Source organism: Podarcis bocagei (genome assembly GCF_964188305.1).
Source record: "Podarcis bocagei genome assembly, chromosome: 11".
NCBI classification, from domain to species: Eukaryota; Metazoa; Chordata; class Lepidosauria; order Squamata; family Lacertidae; genus Podarcis; species Podarcis bocagei.
In genome coordinates, this window is record NC_138136.1 from 4,797,195 (window position 1) to 4,824,377 (window position 27,183).

The window sequence follows — 27,183 nt, forward strand, 5'->3', positions numbered from 1 at the left end:
TTGTTGTTGTTGTTTTAAGTACTCTACCATTTAAAAATCTGTACATTCCATTCCTTATAAAATAGATTAAAATTACCCTATACGTATGAAATTTAGTAAAGAAAATCTCTTTGGTGAGATAGACAAGTTCTCCAACTTTTAGAAACACTGAATGGGAAAAAAACAGCTGTTCAAATCTGTGACTGGGCCAGCGGTTTTTTGGGGAGGGTTCATATTAACCGGTGAGATGTTTAACTTGAAAAGCTGATATGAAAAACTGAAATGCTTTGAGCCATTCAGGTAGACCCCTGGGGATGCCTTTAATTTGAAGAAAAGACATTGTGCCATTTTCATTGTGTTTAAAAGTAGCGTATTTTAGAGCAGCCTAGAGATGCTCTGTACTACAACTTCCATTAACTTCCCAAGCTGGTTGGGGCAAATGGAAGCTGAAGCCCAACCAGGTTGGGGAAGGCTCTTGGAGAGCGAAGACGGACAACTTATCAATACAAGTAATTTGTTGTGGGTGAAAAGTCCACCATCCCCTGGGAAGTATCAGCGACCGTATTTTTCGCTTTATAAGACGCACCAGACCACAAGACTATTTTTGGAGGAGGAAAACAAGAAAAAAAATATTCTGAATCCCAGAAGCCAGAACAGCAAGAGGGATCGCTGCGCAGTGAAAGCAACAATCCCTCTTGCTGTTCTGGCTTCCGGGATAGCTGCGCAGCCTGTATTCGCTCCTTAAGATGTACACACATTTCCCCTTACTTTTTAGGAGGGAAAAAGTGAGTCTTATAGAGCAAAAAATACGGTACTTATCCCTCATTTGGTTGTATGTAAACACTTGTTGGCTTCAAAGCCTGGCTAGCTTCAAACTGGAAATGCTGGCTAATTTTTTTTTTTTGCATACACCTTTCAGTGAAGCTGTTAGCTCAGCCAGCAGAAGTGTTAATTTAATTATTTCTTAAAACAATTACAGTTGAAAATCATAGGCTCTGTTTCTCCATCATTCTCTCCTGAGGGTGCCCACAGAAAACAAAATCCCGGACATACATACATACATACATACATACATACATATAAATAGGCATGAAGATAAAGGTTAAAAAAGGACAAGACACCAGGGCCAGAAAAGCCTCCACTACAAGGCGGTGATGGTCAAGGCACTTCACAAAGCATCTGCAACCCACTTTCCCAAGCCTTGCTGCCCACACAACACAGCACCAGCTCCACCTCTCACACAGCAGCTTCTTTCCACTCCAGGGCTAGAGGACAGCTTGTCCCTCAACTCCGAGCAACCATTTGTAAGCAAGTCTTGAAAAGCATGAAGAAAAAGCAGGGCAGTCCAACGCAGACACAGGCAGCCCGGTCTTATTCAGGCCAAGGCATAATGAAATCCAACGGGAGATGTTAAGTAACAGTTGCAGAAAGGCTGCTCTGTGACTGACAGCGCTGCAAGCCTGCTAAAACTGAAAGCCAACTTTCAACTCCCACCAGGCAGCCTCCCTTCTTTGGAAGTCTTACATAAGCAGAACTTGAGTATAGCACCCACATAGTCCCTTCACAGCATAAATCACAGTTCTTAAGTTTGTTGCTTAACCAGACTTGCCGCTGTTGGGAGAAGGGGTTCATGTCAATTAACTTTTATATCAAATTTATCATACTTTTTTTTAAAAAAACAACAACATTGGGTTATAATGCATTGCACCAGCACAGGCTTTTATTTTCTGCTGAAAACTGTTTAAAAACAAACATTGGTGTGCAGATCTTATCTATTTCTAATGTTGGTTACAGTTACATAGGCATGATGGTGAGAACCTGTGACCTGCCAGGTGTTGTTGAGCAACAACTCCCATCAGCCCCAGCCAGCATAAAAATAAGATAAAAAATACCTTGTTTAAAAACTGTTTAAAATATCTAAAAACAATTAAACCTAATAAACCATTTAAAGCAAACTTAAGAACAGGTGTACCCAAATCAAGTGTCTGGCTATGCCCAGTACAGTGGTACCTCCGGTTATGAACTTAATTCGTTCCGGAGGTCTGTTCTTAACATGAGGTGTGCTTTTGCAATGGGGCCTCCCGCTGCCGCCGGCGTGCAACTTCTGCTCGCATCCCGGAGCAAAGTTTGCTACCAGGAGCATCTACTTCTGGGATAGCTGATGGTGGCTGAATAATGTCTACAGGCAGGGAGTACCAAAGCACAGGGGCTGACCAAAATTTCATCTTGCAGTTATTATTAAGTTCTAGATTAAGTTACAGCCTGTCATCTAGTTCTGTATTTTAGTAATTGAAACACCAAAGAACAGTATATACACTTCAAATTTTAGGATATACAGGAAACTGTTTATTTAATTACAAACAACAGTAGATTTTTGAGATTTAATTTTTTAGTGTATTAGTAAGTTTATCAAATAATAGCGGGTTTTTTGTAAGATTGAATTCATAATAAAAACTCATCGTTGTGAAGAGTGCACTTTTTGCCAATGTGCATTATATTCACCAGCAAATACTTTTTGTTGTTGTTGTTTCAAAGTTCTGACAATTGAGGTGAGCATTAGACTCGATGGCGCATTAGACTTGAGTAAAGACGGTAATACATACTGTACTTGGGAGAAAGCTCAGTGAGTGTTACACTGCATAGGCTCAGGTTGTTAATCTATATTGCGCAAGGTTTCTACAAGGTGAAGTGGCCAATCTTTCAACTGGAATTAGCTGAAGTAGTGTTGGGACACAATTTTGCTTTGTGAGAGACAGAAAGCATAAACACACACTTGTAGAAAGCACACTCATATAAGTGCTTGGCAATATTGGATTAGTGAACCACAGCCCTCAGAAAAGTGAATCAATTCTAAAGGTGACAAGATTAGTAAACTGACTGAAATATATTCCATCCAATCCAAATAACTTTATCGTTCTAGCCACTGGCCATGACAAATCTAAATAAAATCTAAATCTTAAAAAACTCAAAAACAAAATACAAAAAAAAGTGGTGTCACATCACAAATAATAGTCTCTATTTAGATCTCTGCGTCTTCCTTACAGTTTACTGCTGTATTGTCCAGGGTTTTCTTTTTGGCCGCCAAACAGGGCAATTTTATGAGTCACTGGAGCGTTTACATCACTAAGAAACCATAGGACCTTCTCTGCCAGGAGAGACATTTTTCCTGTACAGATGGTGAGAAATCGCCTCCTGGGTGGGCAATATAGTAAACAGTGCAAGATGTCTTCCACCTGCAGGTGCCCACATATACAGAGTCTTTTTAGGATGCTGGAGGGCACAGTCTGAAAACAGCCCAGTAAAAGCAAATCTTAGCAAGCCCAAGATTTGAAGAAGAAGAAGAAGAAGAAGAAGAAGAAGAAGAAGAAGAAGAAGAAGAAGAAGAAGAGGAGGAGGAGGAGTTTGGATTTGATATCCCGCCTTTCACTCCCCTTCAGGAGTCTCAAAGCGGCTAACAATCTCCTTTCCCTTCCTCCCCCACCACAAACACTCTGTGAGGTGAGTGGGGCTGAGAGACTTCAGAGAAGTGTGACTGGCCCAAGGTCACCCAGCAGCTGCATGTGGAGGAGCGGAGACGCGAACCCGGTTTCCCAGATTACATGACTACCGCTCTTAACCACTACACCACACTGGATTTGACAGGTAACTGGCTCTAAAACGGACCATTTTCAGAAGGGGGAACCAAGCAGAGCATTTAGAGAATTTAATCGCTTGCAGATCATGTAGCAATTCTGTCCGGTGGCACCAATCACTTAGTTGGTGTTTGTCTGTGGATGTAATCTCCTCTACCTTATGGAAATAATAAGAGTTCAAGATTCCACCACAAAATTGGTTTTGCACCATTTCTAACCCTTTGATAGCATTCTTATCCTTGTCCCAGATTTCAACTCCATAAAGCATTTGAGGGATCGCTTTACTGCCAAATATTTTTAGCACGGGCTCAAACTGTTTTCCACCCTTTGTGAAGTAAAACTTCATCAGAGCCCCAATCTCTCTCTGCACTCTGGTTTTCACCACCTTGATGTGCCACTTATAAGTCAATGTTTCATTAAAAAGGACGCCAAGATATTTGAAAACATGGGTTTGCTCTAAATCATGGTGCTCAAGCATCCATTTATAGTGGGGGCTACATTTTCAGAAGACCATGATTTGGAGTGGTTAACCAGGAGGTCTTCTTGTTTACAATATGAACTGAGAGCATCCAGGAAGTTTTTAAGGCCCAGACGGGAAAGAGAAAGAAGGACTATATCGTTCGCATACAGCAAGCAGAACACATTCCTGTTTCTAAGTACTGAAGAGGGAAAGTGAGCTTGGGCTAAACGTGGGACTATGTCGTTGATGTAAAAAGTTGAAAAGTGTGGGGGCTAAAATGCAGCCTTGTTTTACACCACTAGGTGACTTGAAAGATTGAGACAAGCAGTCATTTAGGCCCACTCTGACTGTCATGTCAGTATCGCTGTACAGCTCTAGAATCAACAGGAGGCATCTATGTTCTTTATTGGTGAATGGAGCAAATCAGGAAGATTTGGCTTCATATTATATTCAGAGCAGGGACCATGGCTTGTTTTTTCATAACCAAGCACAATTAGCAAGCCAACAACAAATCATGGTTTCATGTCGGCTAGTTATTATGGCTTCTTAGAGAGAAACAAACCACAATCCCTGGTTTGGACATAATGCAAAGCTAAGACTTCCTGGTTTATTTTATTCTGCTCATGGCACAGAAGGGCAGTAGTAGTTAGGAAACATGCACGAGAGCACTGCCTGTACTTCCTAAACCATGATTAGTCTAGGTTACTGTGATGTGCAAATAAAGCCAAAATATTGGATATGGTACAAGCTAGCATCCAATTGCACCACACCACCAGAGGTATATATAACATCACCCAGTAGATCAGAATTCAGACCATAGAAGCCAACTCCTAGGGGCTGAGGTCCCTTCGTCGTTGTCCCCCCCAATAAAATATTTGAGGGGGGCAGCCACCCCAAGTTGATGGGCACTGCCATTCAAATGGTGTACATGCACCATGCCATGTGATCGATTATGCAGGGTGGGCATTTTATTCAAGTTGGCATCTCTGGTTCGGACTATGGGGTCTGCAGCATAGGGTTGTATCTCTCAGGCCTTATCTCATGCACAAGGGTAAGTTCTTTTGTGGGGAACTTTGTTGTAAGGATGCTTTGCACAAAAAGTGAGCAACCTGAACTAAAGCACACTGCTAACACTTCTGCTCCAAGTATCTTGCTTTGGGACTCTAGACCCAGCCAACCAACACCCCATTGCATCCCAGTTCTAACTATTGGGACTCCATGGGCAGAGCACCCAAGCAGAATAAACAAGGGAAGAGGAAACATATTCTGCATGTGTTAAGTGCCACAACTGCCTCCCATGTACTCCACTCCTCTGTTTTACGTGAATACTGTGTCTTGCTTAAAATGGATTATTGAAATACATTCCTTCCTCACAAAACCAGGAGTCTCTCCTAGACAGGGAAAGCACTCACACGCACACACAAAAGCACACACATAAGCTCTCTGTTGGCAAAGGCCACATGCTCCACTCTAACCATTGCCAAATCTGGTCAAACACTCATAAATTTGGCACTCCAGGCTAGCCTTTCCCCTGACCCCACCCCCCACTGACCCTGCTCCACACCCACCTTGGGCCTTTGCCTGGCTGGAACAGGGATAAAGCCTCCTGCCTGCATGGAGAATGTGTGCGCATTTCTATGGTTGGAATAGAAATGGTTGCCTACTGTATACAAAGGTAAGAGTCACACCCATTGCTCTACTTTCTTATCCCTTTGGCCCTGCCTGCTACTGGAATGTGGCCTCCCGTATGTTGTCTGTGAGGGAGAGCACCCTCAAACTGAAAAACGCTCCCTCTTCCCTGCCTACAGATATGTTGCTCAAATCAATACAAACCACTTTGAGGTTTTGTTTTTTAACCATCAAGCAGTGTATAAATCTCATGAAATGAATATATAAAGCCTGAAAATGAGTTCACACTTTTGGCAACTAAATGTGGCAGAATTTCAAGCAGGAATATTCCTTCTTGGGCTCAAAGAGTAATCTCCTCTCCCTGATATGTTATCCTTCCTGCAATTATTGTTGGTAATTAATTTCCCCACAAAAAGTAGGTTACTGCTTATCCAATATTATTAATAGACATACTTCCATGTCTTATAAAGATTTTGAGATACACAAAAGAAAGGAATCTACATCATCATGTATTTTAAAATGAAAGGGGTTTTTTTGTAATATATTTACTGCCTTTTGTAAAGATTTCTATAGGATCTTAAAAAGTATTACATTAAAAATATCATAGCTGTAATGAGTGTTTAGCTAGGTAAAGAAACCTGTTGAAGAATAAAGCCCAGAGTTTGGTGTAAGTGGAAGAAATTTAAAAGGGATCAGTGTTGCTAGATGCCAGGATGTGTTTCCGCGGACAAGGTGCTAGTCATGGACAATTGAGAGAGCAATCCAAATCTGCAGAGGGTCTGGTCCTGCAGCTCTGGAGGCCAACTTCTTGCAGGCTACTCTTTCTTTTCTTCTCTGTAACAAAAACTTCCAGCATAGAAAGTCTCAATCTGCAGATGTACACTCATCATGCTTAACTTAAAACTCAAGGCAACGTAGGGGGAAAAGTTGCTTCTGCAAAAGTATTGCTTCTCTTTGGCTTCCTATGGAACAATCATTGCCTGAACATTCCCTATCAGAGAACTAAAAGTGCCCAACAATCCAATTTACATGTCCCTGAAGGAGGATATTCTGTGTGGGGAAGAATTTTAGCAGCATCAAGCAGCAAACAAAACTGCAGTGAACTGCTGTCGAAAGCGATTTCCTCACCCTCTGGTTCACCCCTTTTGAGGGTTATACACAATATATTGTACTGCTTTCAGTGGTTTGATTTCTAAATGGGGAGATGTCGAGACATAAAGGTAAAGGTTAAGGGACCCCTGACCATTAGGTCCAGTCGTGGCCGACTCGGGTTGCGGCACTCATCTTGCTTTATTGGCCGAGGGAGCCGGCGTACAGCTTCCGGGTCATGTGGCCAGCATGACTAAGCTGCTTCTGGCGAACCAGAGCAGCGCACGGAAACGCTGTTTACCTTCCCACCGGAGAGGTACCTATTTATCTACTTGCACTTTGACATGCTTTTGAACTGCTAGGTTGGCAGGAGCAGGGACCGAGCAACGTGTCTAAATGCTACACCATCTGATTTGAACTCCCAGTCTGCCAATGGCAGTACATGTGTGATGATTTTGGTGAAATGGGGCCAATAAGGAATGAGTTTATATCTTGCCATGAGAACGTAGGATAGCGTTTGGCATTATAAGAAGAAGAGTTTGGATTTGATATCCCGCTTTATCACTACACTACGGAGTCTCAAAGCTTCTTTTTCTTCTGCAGAATTAATGGGTCTGAGTGTCACCAATTTAAGATATATATACCTACCTCACAACCACCTGGGGCAAGACAAAGCGGAACAGCCTCACAAAGTGGTATGAAAGTCTATCGATTAGCTTCATGGCTGAGTGAGGATTTCTTCCAGATCCCAGGACAATAATAATAAATTTTATTATTTATATCCTACTCATCTGGCTGGATTTCCCCAGTTACTCTGCGCGGCTCCCAACAGAATATTAGAAGCATGATAAAACATCAGACATTACAAACTTCGATACACAAATTTTAACCACTACAGCACACCATAATAAATAACATGTGCCCCCTTTGCAGGGATGACACTCAACTTTGTGAAGTGTAGCACATTTGGGGCAGGGAGTAACGCTTGGCATATAGCAAACAGTGAAAGCGCTCTTTCAATAACTGAAAGTTTCAAGTTAATTCTTCCTGAAGCCATTTGAAACATAAAGCTACTAGGACTGGAAAATGAGGGTGGTATATGAAACGTCCTAAAATTCCATTCTTACTTTCTGCATAAAGTGCTAGACACACAGCAACCAACCAAATTGTGTTAAGTTGTGGGTGAACATATCAGACGACACAGCGATTCTTCAAACAGCTCTTGTTTATTCACAGGCCAGACCAGAACAGAACTGAACTGAAGGGTTCAGTCAGCCTGCTTATATAGAACTCCAGTACAACATAACTGTAACAATTCTCTAAAACTATCCAATCACTGAACATCACTTTCGATCCCTTATTTGCATAACTATCTACAGTATCCCCCCTGCTGGCCCAGGGTGAGAACTTCAGTACATGCATGCGTTCAGTTCCTTCCAAGTTCTGTGTGTGTTTGTGTGCATCTGTGTGCAAGGAAATAAAACAAAAATCAGATTAACATTCTTACTACAACTTTCCTGCCCTCCTGGTCGGCCTTAAGTGTGGGAAGTGGTGCAATTAACACTTGTGAGCCATGTGCTTGCAGCTCAGTGGTTAGAGCATCTGCCTTGCATGCAGGAAGATTCCAGGGTTCAATCCCCAATGGCACATCCAGGCAGGGATGGAAGAGACCCTGGAGAGCTGCTGTATGTTAGTGTAGACAATACTGAGCTGGAGGAACCACTGGTCAGCTTCATATAATCATAGCCTTGTCAAGCTGGAAGGTATCCCCAGGGTCACCTAGTCCACCCTGGCATCCCCTGCAATGCAGGAATCTCAACCAAAGCCGCCATGACAGATGGCTGTCCAACCTTCCTGCGCACCGTGCTTCCTCCAGGCTAAGTTGAGATTTATAAGCAGCTGCAAGCCCGCAGCCAGCCGAGGAAGCACAGCACACCTCTCCCTCAAACTCATACAGATGCCCCCAGGGGGTTCTCTCTCCACCATAGTGGCCTAAGCCCCGAGATCCACCGCACGCTGGCCAGCCTGCCTCCTGCCCCCCAGTCGGGGAGGCAAGGCGAGAGGAAGAGGCACTGCCGAGGGTACGGCTCACCTCGCTTCTTGCCTTCTGGTGCCAAGACACCAAGTCCCTCAGGCCTCCTCAGGGAAGGAGCAGCTCAGAGTGAGAGAATCCAGACCAAATCTTCCTCGAAGGGAAAGCTGGATTCCTGCTTTCCCCTCACTTCAATTTATTATTTATTTATTTGAATTTCTATACCAGCTTTCCCAAGAGGATCACAGGGTGGCCTGCAGTATAAAAACAAAAACACATAATGTGGTAACGAACAAAACTTTAATTCCCCTCCCCCTTTTGATGGACTAGTCCCTTAAGTACCCCCTTCCGCTTTGGCAGAGTGTGAGGAGGAGCAACAGGGCAGGGGGGCATGCCCGCTGCGTCCTCCTCAACCATCCTGGCAACCCCGTACAGCATCGCAAAGCGGAGCATAGGCTTTGTGATGCCGATTCCCCCTTTGCCACACAATCCCCTCACATCACCAGAAGCAGCCCAGCCACCCTCCTTCTCTCCCCACCTCACTTGCCCGCCAGCTCTCTCTTTCTCCGAGCCTCCTACATCCGGCACTCTGGGCAGAGCACGCATGCTCCTTTTGTCCCTCCCCCACCAAAAAAACAAACATTTTGGCAATTTTTAAAAAATTCCCCCCAGATGGTGATTTCACCCATGAAGTCTCAGGCATGTCCAGGGGGAAAGAGACTTATGGTAACCCTACATTAGGGACATCTAAATAAGCCACTGTCCATTTCCTAGTATTTTGAAAGAGAAATTGAAGGGGAGGGGAGAATTCATAGTTCAGCGTGAATTGGATTGTGTGGGATAATGATAAAAACAGATATCTTAATTTATTCTTGAGCTACTTAATTCCTCTGTGAGAAGCTGACTGTGCTAGTTCTTCAGACCCTGCCCTGGTACAACCATACAAGGAGGGCTTGTGGTCTGAATTTAGCCGAGTCACATAACACAACAAGGTTGACAGCCTTACAAATCTGGAGGAACAACATTCTTCATGTGTGTCAACGGGAACTGGTATTAGGCGTGTGCTCTTCACAATGTTGGAGGAATTTATACATGCATTTTTAATAATTTCAATCCACTGTGTGTGATAGAAGTTCTTCAGCTGTTCCTTGCATTACATTCAAAGAAGGCGAGGAGAGGAAAAGGGGAGGGTTCCTATTTTAAGTTCCTGCAGTCTAGGCTGTGTTGGATAACTTCAGTTTAAAACACTACCTTTTTGTTTCCTTATAAAGAATAGAGCTCATCAAGATTCTAGGAGACCTTACATAAAAAGAGAACAAGGGTGTTGGGAGGTGTAGAGAAAAGGAAAGAAAAAACACTGACCCCAATTGAGCTGCACATGCAATAGCACTGACAAAACAACAGCAATAGCAGCAATCAGCTATTTGGTGGGACACACATACAGAAACATGCTTCCAAGCACATATAGGACATTGTCCTGTTCGCTTCTGCATCGTTCCTTCCTTATTTCAGATATCGTGACATATCAATATATCACAGTGTTTAGCTGGTGATATATCACTAAAACCAGATGTCACCCAGCCCCATCTGCAACCAAGCACAGAAAAGTGAAAGTGAAAATGCACTTCTATCATTCTCATTTGCAAATTCCAGCTCACTTATTTCCGTCACTGCAGCTCTAGTGTAGGTAAAAGAAAAGCAGTGCAGCTGTAGCCTCCCTCCTAGTGAGATTCTGCATGATCCCAAAGCATATAGTCAAATCACTAAAATTAATGGTACCTATGGGGAGCTTAGGGACGCGGGTGGCGCTGTGGGTTAAACCACAGAGCCTAGGGCTTGCCGTTCAGAAGGTCGGCGGTTCGAACCCCGCGACGGGGTGAGCTCCTGTTGCTCAGTCCCTGCTCCTGCCAACCTAGCAGTTCGAAAGCACGTCAAAGTGCAAGTAGATAAATAGGTACCACTCCGGTGGGAAGGTAAATGAAGTTTCCGTGCACTGCTCTGGTTCGCCAGAAGCGGCTTAGTCATGCTGGCCACATGACCCGGAAGCTGTACGCCGGCTCCCTCGGCCAATAAAGCAAGATGAGCGCCGCAACCCGAGTCAGCCACGACTGGACCTAATGGTCAGGGGTCCCTTTACCTTTATGGGGAGCTTGGGGTGTTAGTGGGATGTTAGTATCTCTGGTGGGGGACAGATATACTTTGGTCCCCACCCTGCACTCAGCTCTCACCTGTGGATCCTAGAAGCTGTCATCATGCAACAGTGGCCACACCTCGGGAAATGGTTTTGACTGGCTGGCAGCCGCTGACTAAATCAGGTGAGGGTAGCCAATTGGTCTCAAATGCTCAGAACCCAGCACAAATCCAAAATAGAGTCCCTAAGATGGTTGGATGGCATCGTGTGTACCTCCTTCTGGCAACTCCTGCAGCCAAGCTGGTGCCAAATGTATGCTCTGGTTTCCTTTGAGCTATATCAACAAGGCAGAGGGCAGGGGGTCTTCTGAGCAGCCCAGGACCTCCATACACAATGTCCAGGCTTGCGCCCCTGAGAGGTCACTTCGGTACCAGTCTCCACAGCTACAGGTTGGCGCTGTGAATCTCCAGCAATTTGACTTTGAACCCAGAGGCACACTCCATTGTCTTTCGAGACAGATGGATACCAACAAAATGGAACTGTTTTAAATTGCTTTATTTTGGCTGGACATATGCAATAGTTATCGCATACAGATAAGAATAATAGGTATAAAGTATTTCCACCTGTCTCTCATTTTATAGAGGTATAAATTACTGTATCAGGGAACAGGAGCTACTTTCCAAACTCTCAAGTTATTTCTTGCTTAACTTGGCAAATGCCTGTTGTGTGTGGATCTAAATTTATATCCCTTTGCCATACAGTCATACCTCGGGTTGAAGTAGCTTCGAGATAAGTATTTTCGGGTTGCGCGCTGCGGCAACCCGGAAGTAACGGAGCACGCTACTTCCGGGTTTCGTCGCTTGCACATGTGCAGACAGTCAAAAATGATGTCACGCGCATGCGCAGAAGTGGCAAATCGCGACCCGCGCATGTGCAGACGCACAGACACGGGTTGCCTTCGTTTCTGGATGCGAACGGGGCTCCGGAACGGATCCCATTCGCATCCAGAGGTACCACTGTATATTCATATTATATTTGACAGTAAAGGCCTGTGAGATCTCTTAACTTGGCTGTCCTGTCTGACCTAAAAGCTAGTACAAGCCTGTCAGAAAAGCTGGAGTTTTTGACAAACACACAAACTCTTATTGTCTCTAAGAGAGTTGATTCTGCCTGTTTTCACAGGGGCTATTGTTGTGAAGAAACTAAAAGTTATGCTTAGGTCATGCACTGTTCAAAGGTGTATTTGCTGAAAAGAGAATGTGATATAGCATTATTTCCCTAAAGCTAATCTTTCCAGGAAAAATTGAGGACTCTTTCACTACATCTTCAAGTTAATATAGAAAAATGCAGGTCAGGAGAAAAGAACTGTTCAGTCTTTCTGCTCAGGAATGTTATTCTTATTTGTGAATTACTACTGTTATTTTGGTTCATTTGTTTGTTTACAGCAAGATCTATTTTAACATGTAACCTGGAGAGGCAACATGTAGTTTTGTACTATCACAGACCACATATATCTGCAAGAAATGGCCAATACCTACCTCATCTTCATTCTCAGGGGTGAAGGGGCCAAAGCTTATTGAACACATTTTGCAAACAGAAGGTTCCAGCTTCAATTCCCAGCATCTCCAGGTAGGACTGGGGAAAGAACCTGGAGAGCCACTGCCAGTCAGTGCAGACAGTACTGAGGTAGATGGACACACCGCACTGTGAGCTAAGCTATGAATTTGCAAAGCCACACAAATGTGTGGGCTCCCAGAGTGGAATTCACAGCTCCTTCACTCTTCCCCAGTCCTTATTACTGCTGCATTGTGCTGAGCCAAGCCAAGGTTTGAACTCAAGACTCCTGGTTACTGTCTCTCTTCACTTACTACTAACTGTGTCTTAGCTCAGTTCAGTTTACTGCAAATTAGGTTAGTATAAGGCAGCCTCCTGTGTATCTATAAACGACCCAACTGTATACATACTGTTGGAGACTGGGAGTCTGCTTTCATAAGGAAAGAACCCCGTGGCTGTAAGTCAGGCACCCTGAGGATCCTAGACGGTACAAATTTGTCTTTCATATCCTATTCCATTCGTTACAGTGGTACAGGTTTCAAAAACTGTTAGCTTGCTACAACACTTGCATTTTCACGTCTATTTCTTATTTGGGAAAGAAATCATTTTACTTCCCTGGACAAACAAACAAAATTGTTGCAGATCAATAGTGAGACAGGACAGATGAAGATGAGAAAGAGTGATCTACCTGATTTCCAAAGGCTTAGCAATGACTACTAATCGGAAATGAAGAAAGAAGACACTCACAATGCAAAGAGTTTACTGCAGCATCTTGCTGAGTAATAATTACATCCTATTAGACAAATTTAATAAGGAAAAAAAAAGATTTTGTATGTACAAGTAAGATCAAAGAAGCTTCACTAGATATGGCCTGTTTTCAGCATAAGACTGTTTAAATTGAATTTTATGACTTAACTATATCCAGATTTCCCCATCCCATTTGATATCCTCTTTACACCTGACCTACAAATGTCTAAATGAGTATTCTGGAGGTTCAGTATTGGACTAGAATTAGCATGACCTACAACAATACTAGGGACGCGGGTGGCGCTGTGGGTAAAACCTCAGTGCCTATGACTTGCTGATCGTAAGGTCAGCGGTTCGAATCCCCGCGGCGGGGTGAGCTCCCGTCATTTGGTCCCAGCTCCTGCCCACCTAGCAGTTCAAAGGCACCCCTAAGTGCAAGTAGATAAATAGGTACCGCTTTATAGCGGGAAGGTAAATGGCATTTCTGTGTGCTGCGCTGGTGCTGGCTCGCCAGATGCAGCTTCGTCACACTGGCCACGTGACCTGGAAGTGTCTTCGGATGGCGCCGGCTCCTGGCCTCTTGAGCGAGATGAGCGCGCAACCCTAGAGTCAGTCACGACTGGCCCGTACGGGCAGGGGTACCTTTACCTTTTACCTTACAACAATACTGCTAGGCAGCAGACTCAAGTAGAACTAGACACAATGAAGGAAATATGGGATAGGCAACCATATATTTTCCTGACAATGTGGTCAAATTACACTTAATCTTGTGACCACTTGCTGATTCTCCTCTGCAAATGACACTTACAAGCCCCTCCCCCCCGTTTATTTTTTCTCAGCTGGGTGGGGTGGGGGGCTGAGAGGAGAGCATGTGGCCATGGGAGAAAGATGAAGTACCCCTTTACCCAACATTCCCCTTGATGACTCTCCTCAATGCATTTGAGTTATCCAAGTAAGCATGGTATTGGGAACATGCACTTGCAGAAAGAATACCTCATTCTGTACTCACAGGATTATCCGGATCTCCTAGTATTTTCTTAGCACATGAACTCTCCTTACATTTAATTTTTACCTTCATACTTTACGGAATGTTTGACAAATCCCATTTATGTATTATGCTGAATATGAATAAGAAGTACAACAGACAGAGGAAGCTGCCTTGCACTGAGTAAGACCCAAAGGACCATCGGTCTCTGTACTGTCTACACTGACCAGCAGCGGCTCCAGTTTTCAGACAAGGGTCTATTCCAGCCCTACCTGGAGAGGCCAGAGATTGAACCCGGGGCCTTCTGCATGCAAAGCATGTGTTCTACCATTGAGCTACGATCTTTTACCTAAACATGAAGCAGAAGAACAAGTGAAGAGTTCTGCTGGATCACACCAACTATCTAGTCCAGTAGCCTGTTACCACACATCTTCCGCTAACCCAGATGATAAAATGGGGGCCAGCCAGCAAACATGGAGTGGCATCTCCCTAGTGCAGGCACCTGGTCAAGGAACTGTAACAGTACACAAATCAGACGGACAAAATTATCCACAGAACTTCAACAAGAGTGATAAGCAAGGTCTCTTTTCTTCTTGAAGGCAGTGCTGAAAGCCAACAACATTCCTCCAAAATAGCAGGTTGCATGACTGACTGAGGTATATTCTAAACACTGTTTCTTTACAGTTTGCGAAGAGGCAGAACCCCCCCCACACACACACACACAGCCACACACACAACTTGATTAAAGTCATACATATCCTGTGATATGTATGGTTTATACATACTGGGTTATTTAGTCTAAATAGTATGAAACAAATTGGTTTCAGTAAAGGACCCTTATAAACACTGTTGTTTTAGCTTTATCTGTTGTCTAATGGGCAAGCCACCACACACATTGCTGAATCACACAGTATCATCAATGTTCAAGTAAAATAGGAAGCTCTACAGGAAGACTGCAAGAGGATGTGCGTCTAAATTTGGCTGAATACAAGGAGCAAACTAGGCTATGCATATCCTATTATTTCTGGGAAGGGACAGAAGAAAACACAAATATGGCAAAGCTTTTTGCTTTCTTATAATGACTTATTTAAGAAGCCTCTGGATGGAGGGAAACAATATTGCTTCAAGAGACAGTCAATGTTGCATTTGCTGATTATAATTTAAACCATACTGTGGACAGGACAGAAACAGTTATCACACAAGCGGAACTGTCAGCTCCTTAATTTCCAATGAGCTTCTCATTCAATAACTATTTCATTTGCCAACTAACAGGAGGCTTTTCCTTGACAAAACTAATTCCAAAGCACATGTATGAGAGTGTGTACACATGAAACTATTTAGTCAAAATCAGCTGTCAATCGACCCTTACTGGCAGTGATCCTACAATTAAAATTCTTTGAAGTTTCTTTTCACTGCATGAACAAACAGAACTGATTTCTTTATTTAATAGGCTACTTAATTCACATCATTGTTAGAAGTGTCTTTAATCATACCGCCATCCTGATTTCCTTGAAGTTATTTTATTTAATATATAGTGGATGTCTTAGTGCAACCAATAATTTTAAAGGACACAAAACTGTGTAATTAAAAAGAGGAACATTTCATTGATTAGCTGAAACTTCTGAGAATCATTTATTTGACAATGGCTTGCAAACATGGGGAAGAATCTTGTAGACTAGAGAGGGATGATGGCCAAACAAGCATCCTCTATAAAACTAGCTTTGCTTCAATACCGTTTGAAATAATTCTTTCCGTTTGCACATATTTAAATAATTATATGCAAGTTAACTGACTAATGGCTTCTCTATCACAGAACATTTTCAAAGTTTGAATTACATACATGAAAATTGATTAGATTTATAGGGATATAGCTGCATACATTTTCTGAAAAGGGAGCCCATGTTTTCTTGATGAAAGGTTTAGATAAGAGGAGGCACCTGTGTGGCAGAGGACAGAGCCCTGAATATTTTAGGCATCAAAACACCTACTGCTTCTACAAGTTACTAGCCTTGTGGTGGCTTGCACATACTTCCATTCCCTAAATGGTAGGTTATCGAGACATATTTCCTTAAGATGTATGCACAAAAATTGTGTTTCTATTTTGTTTTCTTTGTCAAAGGACCTATTATTAAAGAAACTGCACAAGGTGGTCTGGAAACCAGCTTTGCTTCTGCATAGCTATGAGCTGTCTAGGGTGCAGACTGAGAGATTAGAAAATGAGCCCTGCAGGTGTGAAAAGCTGTTAAAAGGCTTATTTAGTATTCCACAGGCTCCTGTTCCAAGTGGACCTTGAAGGAGTCTTGTATAATTTCTGCTACCGTATTTCTCCAAGTGAACATGCCTAACTTAAACCAGAAACAGAGAGTGCAGCAAAATTAATGTACCACTTGAAAAGCAGCAAAGTGAAAATACCCAGTATATAAACTTCAAGGAGCCTAGTCCAAATCTGAACTACACTTTTGTTAAAAATGGAAGAGCTTGTGATATAATTTGTTCAAAAACAGTTGTCCCCTCTCCCGCTGGCAGAAGGGATCCTAAGCTCTTCCTGTCCAGAAAGGCAGTGCTGCCTATTAATTACTGGTGTCAGACGACAACTTAAATGGGACTCCCTCCCGGGACTTATCAGCTAATCAATGCTGAGAGCAATACCCCCTAAAGGTGTGCTTTCAGTTATTGCACTGATTGGTCTATTTAGCTAAAAACCATCCTCCTTCTTCCACCTGGCATAACATAAGGGACACATACACCATTTTTTGTGAAGTGCAGTGATCATGCATCACCATGATCAGGAATAGATTCCTGATCACACATGGAAACCAAACTACTGCTTTTGCAGAATTCTGGCTCCATCCTTATCCATTTATGAACAAACATCTCATAAGATCATGAAGATGTCCATAAAATAAGCCATTTCCAGTCCCAAGAGAAATAACACGAGTACATCGAACAAGTACTATGAGGCAACACACTGGGGACTGTGGCTGTCTGTGAGAAGGCAAAAGTAGCTGTACGCTTCATTAAGACCCAGATTTAAGCAATGCTACAGATCTTTCCCCTTTACTGTTTTCAATATCACATCAGACTCTGTTTAGCCTCTGGTAATGAGGATTACGAAGCAGATCAGAACAGTCACATCTTCCCACTAAAAGGCATGTATCACTAAGCTCTCCCAACATCACACAAACACCAATAGCAGTGTTCAGTTAACTCAGGGGAGGCTAATCCATGGTGCTCCAGGTGTTGGACTTTACATTCTGTCAGCCCCAACCAACATGGACAATAGTCAGGGATGTAGTCCAGCAACATCTCAAGAGCCAAAGGTTAGACACCCCTTAGTTAACTAGTCACATTCTACCTCTTTCTTCATCAGGGATAATGAACCTGTGGTCCATTCCTGACCATTTCTGATACTGGCTGCACGGCGGAAAGGAGCTGGAATACAGCAACATCTGGAGGACCACAGGTTTCCTATTCCTTCCTCATACAAACACAAGCTTGATTCACACTTCACTTTAAACAAGCACTGGATTAATCCAATGGGTGTATTCTAAGAATGACTAATGTTGGTTGCAACCCTAAGGTTGCAATCCTAAATCTACTTACTCGGGAGAAAACCCCATGGAACGCAGCAAGACTTACTGCAGAGGAAGCATACATAGGACTCTGCTGCAAATATGACTCATGAAAACTTTACTTTTAAAATAAAGTAGCCACAGCAACAACATACTTAGGAGTTCTAGTTGTAAGCTGCAATTAATGGAAGGGTGTATTTATTATAGTAATTAAAGCTTACATTTAATTTAAGACGACACCAATACATTCCTGGTTTTATTGAAAATGTTCAATAATCCAAGCCACTTTTTGAAGCCTGGCAGAATCTTTAAAAAGGAGCGTAGATTTTTTGAAACTGATGAGAAAAACAAAGTGGCTTACTAAAAATACCCTGCTGCTTTAAAAGCAAAAACGAAACTCTGCATGGATAGAATTTCCTGATATGAGATTCAAGCGATTAGGTAGTGCCTTTCCTGTATTTTCCAGGAGACTCAGAAACATGGATGCAGAAAGGAAATGGTTTTAAGATAACTTTGCCTCTGCTTATCCAATAGAGTAGGATGTTCAGTCAACTTTTTGTGTAAAATTTACATTTTTATATCACCTGGAACATATTTAGCAAAAGCACATTTCCTGGTGAATTCAGGTCCTGTTTTTGATTAATGTGGTCACAGGAGACCCTAACAGCTTTCTTCATGGTTATCATTCTACAGACAAAAAGTATCGGAATTCAGAACTTAAGGTGGTATGGAAAGTCCAGTTCACACATCCTCAGATGACCTCAGGAGCAGGGTCTATGAGTGGGCTGGACAGACTGGTCATGCCTGCACCAAGGCAGCATTTGTGTGAATTGATGCCTCCATATCAGTACTGTACACATACTTCCCACAAATTCCGTGAGAGTGGTGACACTTTTTAGAGAAGCTGGTTCATACAAATTGGACATCCACATGAGCATAACATGTCTGAGACAGCCCCATAGGCACCCAAGACAAAGGATTTAAACTGAGTTCCACATGGCAAATGTGTTCACTGACTCATAGTTCCACTAAAGCCAGCGATGGCAGAGCATTGTAATTCCAAGTATCATAACCACACCCACACAGCTGTGTTCTTGCTTTTGTCCAGAAGCATCACCTCACTAGTATATTTTTTTTAGTTTGATAGCAGGAGAACGTTATGGTTTTTTCTGATTATTTTTTACTTGCTCAAATCACACAGCCATGAAAATAGTTCAACTGTCCCTTACCTACCCCAAGACTGGTGTGTTGAATAACCAGATGTCCTCTAAAAAGGTAAAGGTAAAGAACCCCCGACAGTTAAGTCCAATCGCAGACGACTCTGGGGTTGCAGTGCTCATCTTGCTTTAGAGGCCGAGGGAGCCGGCATTTGTCCGCAGACTGTTTTCCTGGGTCATGTGGCCAGCATGACTAAGCTGCTTCTGGCGAAACCAGAGCAGCACAAGGAAACACCATTTGCCTTCCCGCCAGAGCGATACCTATTTATCTACTTGCACTTTTTGGCATATTTTCAAACTGCTAGGTTGGCAGCAGCTGGGACTGAGCAACAGGAGCTCACCCCGTCGCAGGGATTCAAACTTCCGACCTTCTGATTGGCAAGTCCAAGAGGCTCAGTGGTTTAGACCACAGCGCCACCCGCGTCCCCTACTAGATGTCCTCTAGTACAAAATAAACTGAAATATTTGAAAATACAAGTGCACAAAAAATATATATAGTGGGCTCTTAACAGTACTGACTATAATCACAAAAGTACTGATTTTTAAAGTTTTACATAATCCTTGTGAACTGTATAATAACAGACACCTGAATTTAAATGATAACCATTTAACTTCAATAAATTGATAATTGGACAAAAACCATATGTTCTTATTGGATTTTTCTCCCACATTTCATTTTGATGTAATAAAAAACTCTATAGATACCTGAACGTGTCCTAAGGGTTGTGATACCATCATATCAATGTCAGTCACATTAATTCTTGCACAAAACTGGTTAGCAAATTCAGACCTTTCCACATGGATGAGAGAAATTAATTTCCTATCTATTATATGCACACAAAGTTCCAGTACCTTTTGACATTAGGATTCTACTACCTCTCTCAGAAAAAAATGCTGCGGAAGTTTTTTAAAGTATAAATATTGTGCTGTGAACCAAGGGGGGAAGGTTCACGTCTGCAAGTCTCCGGTGTGCACTATAAATCATACAAAAACACATTTCCAAGTGTACCCTAGCACAGCTGGAGCTGACAGGAGTTGTAGTCCAACAACATCTGGGGGCCCAAGGTTAAAGAGGCTGCATAATTTCAAGGTGCATAAATACAATCAAGTCAAAGTTTTCCCTCCATGCAACTATTCCACTCAATTTCTATGTCCAGCTTTACATCAACCCAAGTTAAGTTATCAATGAGCACACTCCGCACAAAAGCAGGATCCATCCATGGCTCAGGAAAGGCAGAACAGGCAACATCATGTTCTTACATCACAACACCAAGAATGGCTGCACTTTGAAGGGCCATTTCTGTGTTTGACTATACCAGTTCAGGTAACAGTGAGCTCACAGCACTGAAAATTCTTCCATGCAAAGATATTCCTTCCACACAGAACAACAAGCATATCAGTGAGAACTAGGCTAGAACCCTAGTCGCTAATTTGCTAGTTTTCAATTAGGAGAGAGGAATACTTGTCATAGTCCCTACTTTTAATGTGGTGGTGGTTCAGCACAAGTAGGTTTATCACCTGTTAAAGTTAAACTAGGAACAGGTCGGGTAAAACACATCCACAGTAGTCATCTCTACCTATACTGGATATCAGCTGTAGATACCTTTCTACCACCTTCTGTGACAAAGTGGAGAAATACCAGTGCTGAGTAGTTTTCTGGTGTGCTGTCTTTAAAAATGGCACTCTTTTCCCTCTCCAGAAACGGCTAAAGCAGATCCACAAAGTCAAAGCCATCTGATGTGATTCCAGAAGTAAAGCTGAAAAAAGTTCTGATGCATATTTAAAACTGACAGCTTACCTTATTATGTTCATAGCTGTATGGGATTCTGAGTGTATCCATAGCTCTGATCATAGACTGCATTGCTGTGAATATATTCTGATACACAAGCTTTGTGAAGCCCCTTTTGTCCTCATCAGAGTATCCAGAACCATGGATGATTCTCATCTGTTTGATAAATGTGCTCTTGCCACTTTCTCCTGTACCTGAAAAATAATCAAATACAGATGCATCATTAGACTGAAGAAAATGCAGCAGTCGCACAACTTCATTTCTCCAGTTAAAGCAAACTTTATTCCCTATTACAGTAGTGCCTGGGGTTACAGAGGCTTCAGGTTACAGACTCCGCTAACCCAGAAATAGTACCTCGGGTTAAGAACTTTGCTTCAGGATGAGAACAGAAATCGTGCTCTGCTGGCGCAGCGGCAGCAGGAGGCCCCATTAGCTAAAGTGGTCTTCAGGTTAAGAACAGTTTCAGGTTAAGAATGGACCTCCAGAACGAATTAAGTTCTTAACCCGAGGTACCACTGTACAACCGTTTTGGGTTCATGTATTAATTCAACTCTAGCACTGTTGTTGTTATTGTTATTCCTCAATCACTGCTTGAAAATGCATAGACACAATAAACTTATGATTAAACACTTTTACACACAATGTAAGAACTAGTTCTACAAATATATTTCCTTGCCATTGGGCAACATTACCATCCATCAATATTCAAGCAATTAGCTACACCAGCTATGACACGGTACTTACTTATGAAACCCAGTTTCAGGTCCAAAATCATTTAAAAACTATATTATATTCATTATCCTCTCCTAGCAATTTTCAAACTTCTCGAATTTGGTTTTGAAGTTTTGCTAAATTGAAATTCCTGAATTATTTAGAAAATAAGGTCACTTATGAAGCTTTGCATTTCCTCCACGACAAACACGCACATTGTATGTGGCACAGTATTCCCCTGAAAGCTGAGAAAAGATGCAAAGTTTCTATTTTATAAAATACTGGACAACTTCAAGAATTAGGAAGGATGAGACTCTTGAACTTCCAGATCCTGACATCATTCTGGGGTTTTCAAAGAAGTGCAACAATTTTTTTTAAAAAAAATCATTATCAAACATTTGCTTAAAAAAGAAACAGCAGAACATCATACAATCCCAACACAAAAAACAAAAACAAAAAAATCAGCAGATAAAAAAATAAATTGAATATCTGAGTGAATAAATAGGTCTTAAGATTTATACCACTCAGCCCAGTGAACAGACTGAGAAGGTTCTTTCCTCAGTAGCTGTCAGCCTATTTCTGATAGAAGTGGAAGCCAAAGAAGGGTCTCTGGTGCAAAGCTTAGCATATGGGAAATTTCATGTGGAAGTTACTGGTTAAATCTTACCTCCTGTATAGTTTTTAACATGAGACTTAGCACTATAAGAATAAGTGTTAACTGAACCCTGGGTTGAAGATGCTTTTGGAATACAACTCCCATCATTTCCAGCCAGTTTTGCCAATGGCCAGGGATGATGGGAATTGTAGTCCAATAACTGCTGGGGATCCAAGGTTGAGGAACAAGGACTATAATATATTTGAGTTTCCACGTATGGAATAATAGCCAAAATGTGAGGAGGGGATGGGAGGAGAAAGCACGCACAAAGATGTGTACATACAAACTTGCAAGCCAGATTTAAAAGAATTGTATTTTTTTAAAATTGGCAGGAACCCCTGAATGTGACTGAATTTGGAACTCTTCAAAATACTTCCTCTGACTCTCTAAAAGCTGTACGGTATGTACACCAGAAAATGGCAGCTCGGCTGCATGGGTCTCCACAGTAATTGATGGGCTTCACTCCAAATAAGTGGTGGCATCCTGTTCCCTCCTCTGAACTGCACTTATTTCTGGAATTAATATTTTATCATCTTCCCCCCATCTACTGGTATAAGTCCTGCTCCTTTTGGGATGACACCTTCCTGGAAGAAGGTGATGACAATCCTTTCTGCATCTTCCTCTAAAGGGGTAATATGAACTTCCAAATATTGACTCAACAGGAAGGCCCCTTTCCTTCCTTTGCCTAACTGTTCCTTTTGATATCAACCCCCTTGCTGCAGAAAGGAATCACTCTGGCTACTTCCTGTTAAGGTTATATAAGCAGAGGATCTTATACAAAGAGATTTTTCTTTTTCTTAATTAATAGCATAATCTTCTGAATATCCATTCGGGTCACTTCTGGGTGTCTCTCTCCCCGATACCAGTAGGGCAAGAGGAAAGACCAGTAACCTGCACCTTTGTGACTTCTTTCTGGGTGCTCTTTTATGTTTACTAGCTTCTATACTTCTGTTTTACCAAGGAAATCCCCAAGTATATAGAAAGCATATTCTTATTTTGGGGTGCACCCATTTCATTCCCCAAGTTTGCAATGAGAAGGAATGATCAGTGACCTAAAACAAAGCTCATGAGCTTCATATCCAGCAACCCCCCCATAACACTCTGTTATGCATAGCTCTGAAATTCTTCTCTGCTTCTAAAATAATTAGCAGTACAGAAGAACTGGGAAGAGGGGCAGTCTTTCGGAGGAGGAAATTGAAGAGTGTCACTAGGCACATGTACAGTGATACCTCGTATTAAGTACCGTCCCCCTTACAAATGCTTCGGGTTACGTGCTCCACTAACCCGGAAGTAGATGCCCCTTGTTGTGAACTTTGCCCCGGGATGCGAGAGGAAGTTGCGCTCCGGTGGCGCAGCAGCAGCCGGAGGCGCCATTAGAGAAAACGCACCTCATGTTACGAGCGGTTTCCAGTTACGAACGGACCTCCGGAACGGATTAAGTACGTAACATGAGGAACCACTGTAATGAGTTATATGGCTCTCTGTTATATGTCCTGTAACTCACCAAGACATTACAGCCAAATCTGTTACCTGCTAAGACACCTATCAGCGAGCCACCTGAGGAATAAATATCAATTTTTGAAAAATGGACAGTCATACCTCAGGTTGAAGTAGCTTTGGGTTGAGCATTTTCGTGTTGTGCTCCGCGGTGACCCGGAAGTAACAGAGCGTGTTACTTCCAGGTTTCGCCGCTCGCGCATGCACAGACGCTCAAAATGACGTCACGCCCATGTGCGGAAGCAGCGAATCATGACCCGCACACGCGCAAACGTGGATTGCGTTCACTTCAGGATGCAAACGGGGCTCTGGAACGGATCCCGTTCGCATCCAGAGGTACCACTGTAGCCGATTATGACCCAAAAGTATACACTAAATTCCTATTTATAAGGTCCCTGGAATTCGTGCAATAAAAACAGAAAAGGAGATCTGTGCTTCACTTTGGGGAGGGGAAGAGAAGAGGCAGCACTCATTCCTAAATAGCTTTCGGTACAATATATTTTTATTGTGAGATCAGTCTCTTCTGAAAGTGTCTCTGTTTATGAGCAAAGTGGGGCCTATAAGAGCTATAACCTCAAAAGAAACAGATTTCCTAAGAGTTCACTCAGCTATTTTTCCAATACTTAATAAAACATAGAAGCAGGTGCATCAAAAATTATAAGTAGCATAGGTTTAAAAACAGGGAGCATGAATCACAACCTGTGGTCAATTGCAGCAGCGATTCTAAACTAACTTCAAGAAGGAATTTCAAGAAGTCAGTCAATGAGCAGTTTTCTACAATATGTTTAGAATTCTGCATACAGACAAAGAGTATAAAATACATATACAGTTTGTGCATCAGATATATGTGGAAATCCTTATAAAATACACATGCATTGATTTTTTGGTACTTCCTTGTTCATGTCTACTTGAAGTGTAAATTTGCAAAGTTTAAATACAAGTCTGTCTAATATTCGATGTATTATATATGTATCTTGCACTCTGGCATTTACCTAAATACACAAATATTTTCTAAGAAATGGCTCTGAGATTTCAAATGGCTTGAAATTTGCATTTGTGAACACATCTGCTCGTGCTAGGCTTAGTCAGTATGCCAATATGCCATGTATGTATCATTGTTTTAAAAAATATTAGGGTGCATACAGACAAACATATCATTACACTTCTACACCTGATGTGTGATACAATCCTATTTGACATTTGCAGGATGATACAGATGACTAGAGCTGGGTGATATTTGGTTTTCAACATCACGATATTACACCAGCTAAACATCACGATATCTCGATATATCACGATATATATCTGCGGCGGTGGAAGACCTTGCTGGGCCTCCCAACAGCAACAGAGGATCCCGTCGTATCTCCCCGAGGTGAAGGAGGATACAGAGGGTCTTGCCGCACCTCCCCAGGGCGGCAGAGGGTGTGCAGCACTTCCCCCAGAAGCAGAAGCCCTTGCTGCGCCTCCCCACAGTGGTGGAGAGTGCGCCGCACTTCACTGCAGCAGCAGAGAGCCTTGCAGCACCTCCCTGTGGCAGCAAGGGGTCCTGCCATACCACAGCAGAAGAGAGCCTAGCCGCACTTCCCCACAGCAGCAGAGAATACCACTGTACTTCCCTGCAGCTGAAGAGCATGCACCACACTTCCCACGCGGCAGCAGAGGGCTTTGCCAGGCCTCCACGTGGCAGCAGAGGGTCCAGTCGCACTTCCCTGCAGCAGCAGAGGGCCTTGACACACCTCCCCATGGCGGCAGAAGGTGCGCCACGCTTCCTTTGCCGTGCCCCCCACAGTGGCAGAGGATCACACCGTACATCCCCGCAGTGGTGGAGGGTGCTTTCCCACAGGAGTAGAGGGCCTTGACAAGGCTCCCTGTGGTGGTGGAGGGCCTTAAAATGTAAGGAAGTAGTATATTTAATAAAAATATTAAATAAACTTTCGTATAATATATTGAATATATTTTCAACTAATTTAAGAGTAGTTTAAGTGATTTACTAGTCAATTTGCATCTGCTTCCCCACTCAGAGGTCTAAGCGGAATCTGTGCATACAGAAGCCCCACTGAGTTCAACTAAACCTACTTCTACTTTCCTGGGAGTAAGCCTCATTGAATTTAGTAGGGCTTGCTTGCAAGTAGACATGCATTTACCTGCACTGCTTACTGAAAAACACCCTCCCCATCATTCTCACATAGTACCCAACCTCCCATAAAGCAGCCAGCTAAATCTTCTCCCCTCCATTCCCGCCCCCCACAGAAGCCTCCCCCAAAGCCCTCATCCCACCAATCTCTCCTTTTTTATCAGAGGGAGGGCAAGCTAGCAAAAAGACAGTCTCCTTTAATTTTTTTTATATAAAAACTTTTCCTTTTTAATATGGAGGAAAGCTATTTACATAACAACATAAACACCAACAGAAAATACAAATAAAAACTCTTTCCCCTCTTTTTTTGACAGTGGGGATGAGTGTGAGGGGTTTTTTTATTACATTCTTTGCTGCTGGGTCTATGATTGTCTATTGTTAGCAAGCTCTGCATAATTAGCCGACCTCTAAGTGGCAAGATAGGGGTGAAGCTGAAACAGTTTTCTGGTTTGTGTGAGGGCTTATCTACTTTTCTTATTGGTTAGGAGGGAGGAGGGAGAGACAGTGCCTGCAAATTATCTGTAAAGTTCAGCTGAGCTGCCCCCAGGAAGCTGTTAAGTCTCCACCTTTTGTTCACTGGCATATTGCCTTGTTGAAGCACTTATCACCATGTTATTTCAATACCAGTATTCAACAATATGGCGATTTATCACACAGCCCCACAGATGACCAAGCAACTGTAGTAAAAGTAAGTCCTCGATAATAATTTTTCACATTTCCTTCCCTTCATTATGCATTTTCTCTTCTTCCTTCCTTTCAAATATGGTCATGTGCCAACTTTAAAAAAAACCAACTGAATAAAAATGTCAAATCGACACAAAACCCCGGGCGGCAATCTCATTTCTGATCTATTCTTCTTTTCTCCTAATTTCAAGGTGGAGTTTTATTCTTGCTGATGGTATTAAAGTTTCACTATTTTTGAGGCACTGCCATTTTAACAATAGATTCTTGTGATTTCATGGAAACAGCAGTTGCACACAGGCAACCCTAGTGTTCCAGATATGCATCAAAATACATCTAAATCAGTGGCATATTAATAGTCATAAAGAGGCACCTGGAATACTGCGCATGCTTTGAAATGCCCATATTGTTTTGATCTCGGACATTTCAAGGTTTCTTGGATAATCCCTGGTCCAAAGACACTGGTGGAGGAAGGGGGGAGGAGTGGTCCGCCCCAGGTGCCCCAGGGCTGCACAGCGAGGGGGGGGCGCCATGCTGAACGGCTCTTCCTTTCCCCCCTCCCTCACCTTCCCTCTCCATTGGTGGCAGAGGGTGGGCCCGTGCCACCCCCTGAACCCTGCTCAGGCCCTGGAGCTGCAAGTAGCTGCTTCTCTCTTGGCTGCAACTGCACTCTGCAGCTCTTAAGTACC

The 27,183-nt window shown here is 42.8% G+C and overlaps 1 protein-coding gene across 2 annotated transcripts in view; it reads right to left on the reverse strand.

Moving 5' to 3' along the window:
* Positions 1-27,183, reverse strand: part of LOC308597752 (guanine nucleotide-binding protein G(q) subunit alpha) — a 95,594-nt gene that overhangs the window by 38,006 nt on the left and 30,405 nt on the right. For both annotated transcript variants that reach the window (XM_081213839.1, XM_081213840.1), the window contains exon 2: positions 20,826-21,010. In XM_081213839.1, coding sequence (XP_081069965.1) covers positions 20,826-21,010 — 185 coding nt within the window. The remainder of the gene's footprint in view (positions 1-20,825; positions 21,011-27,183) is intronic.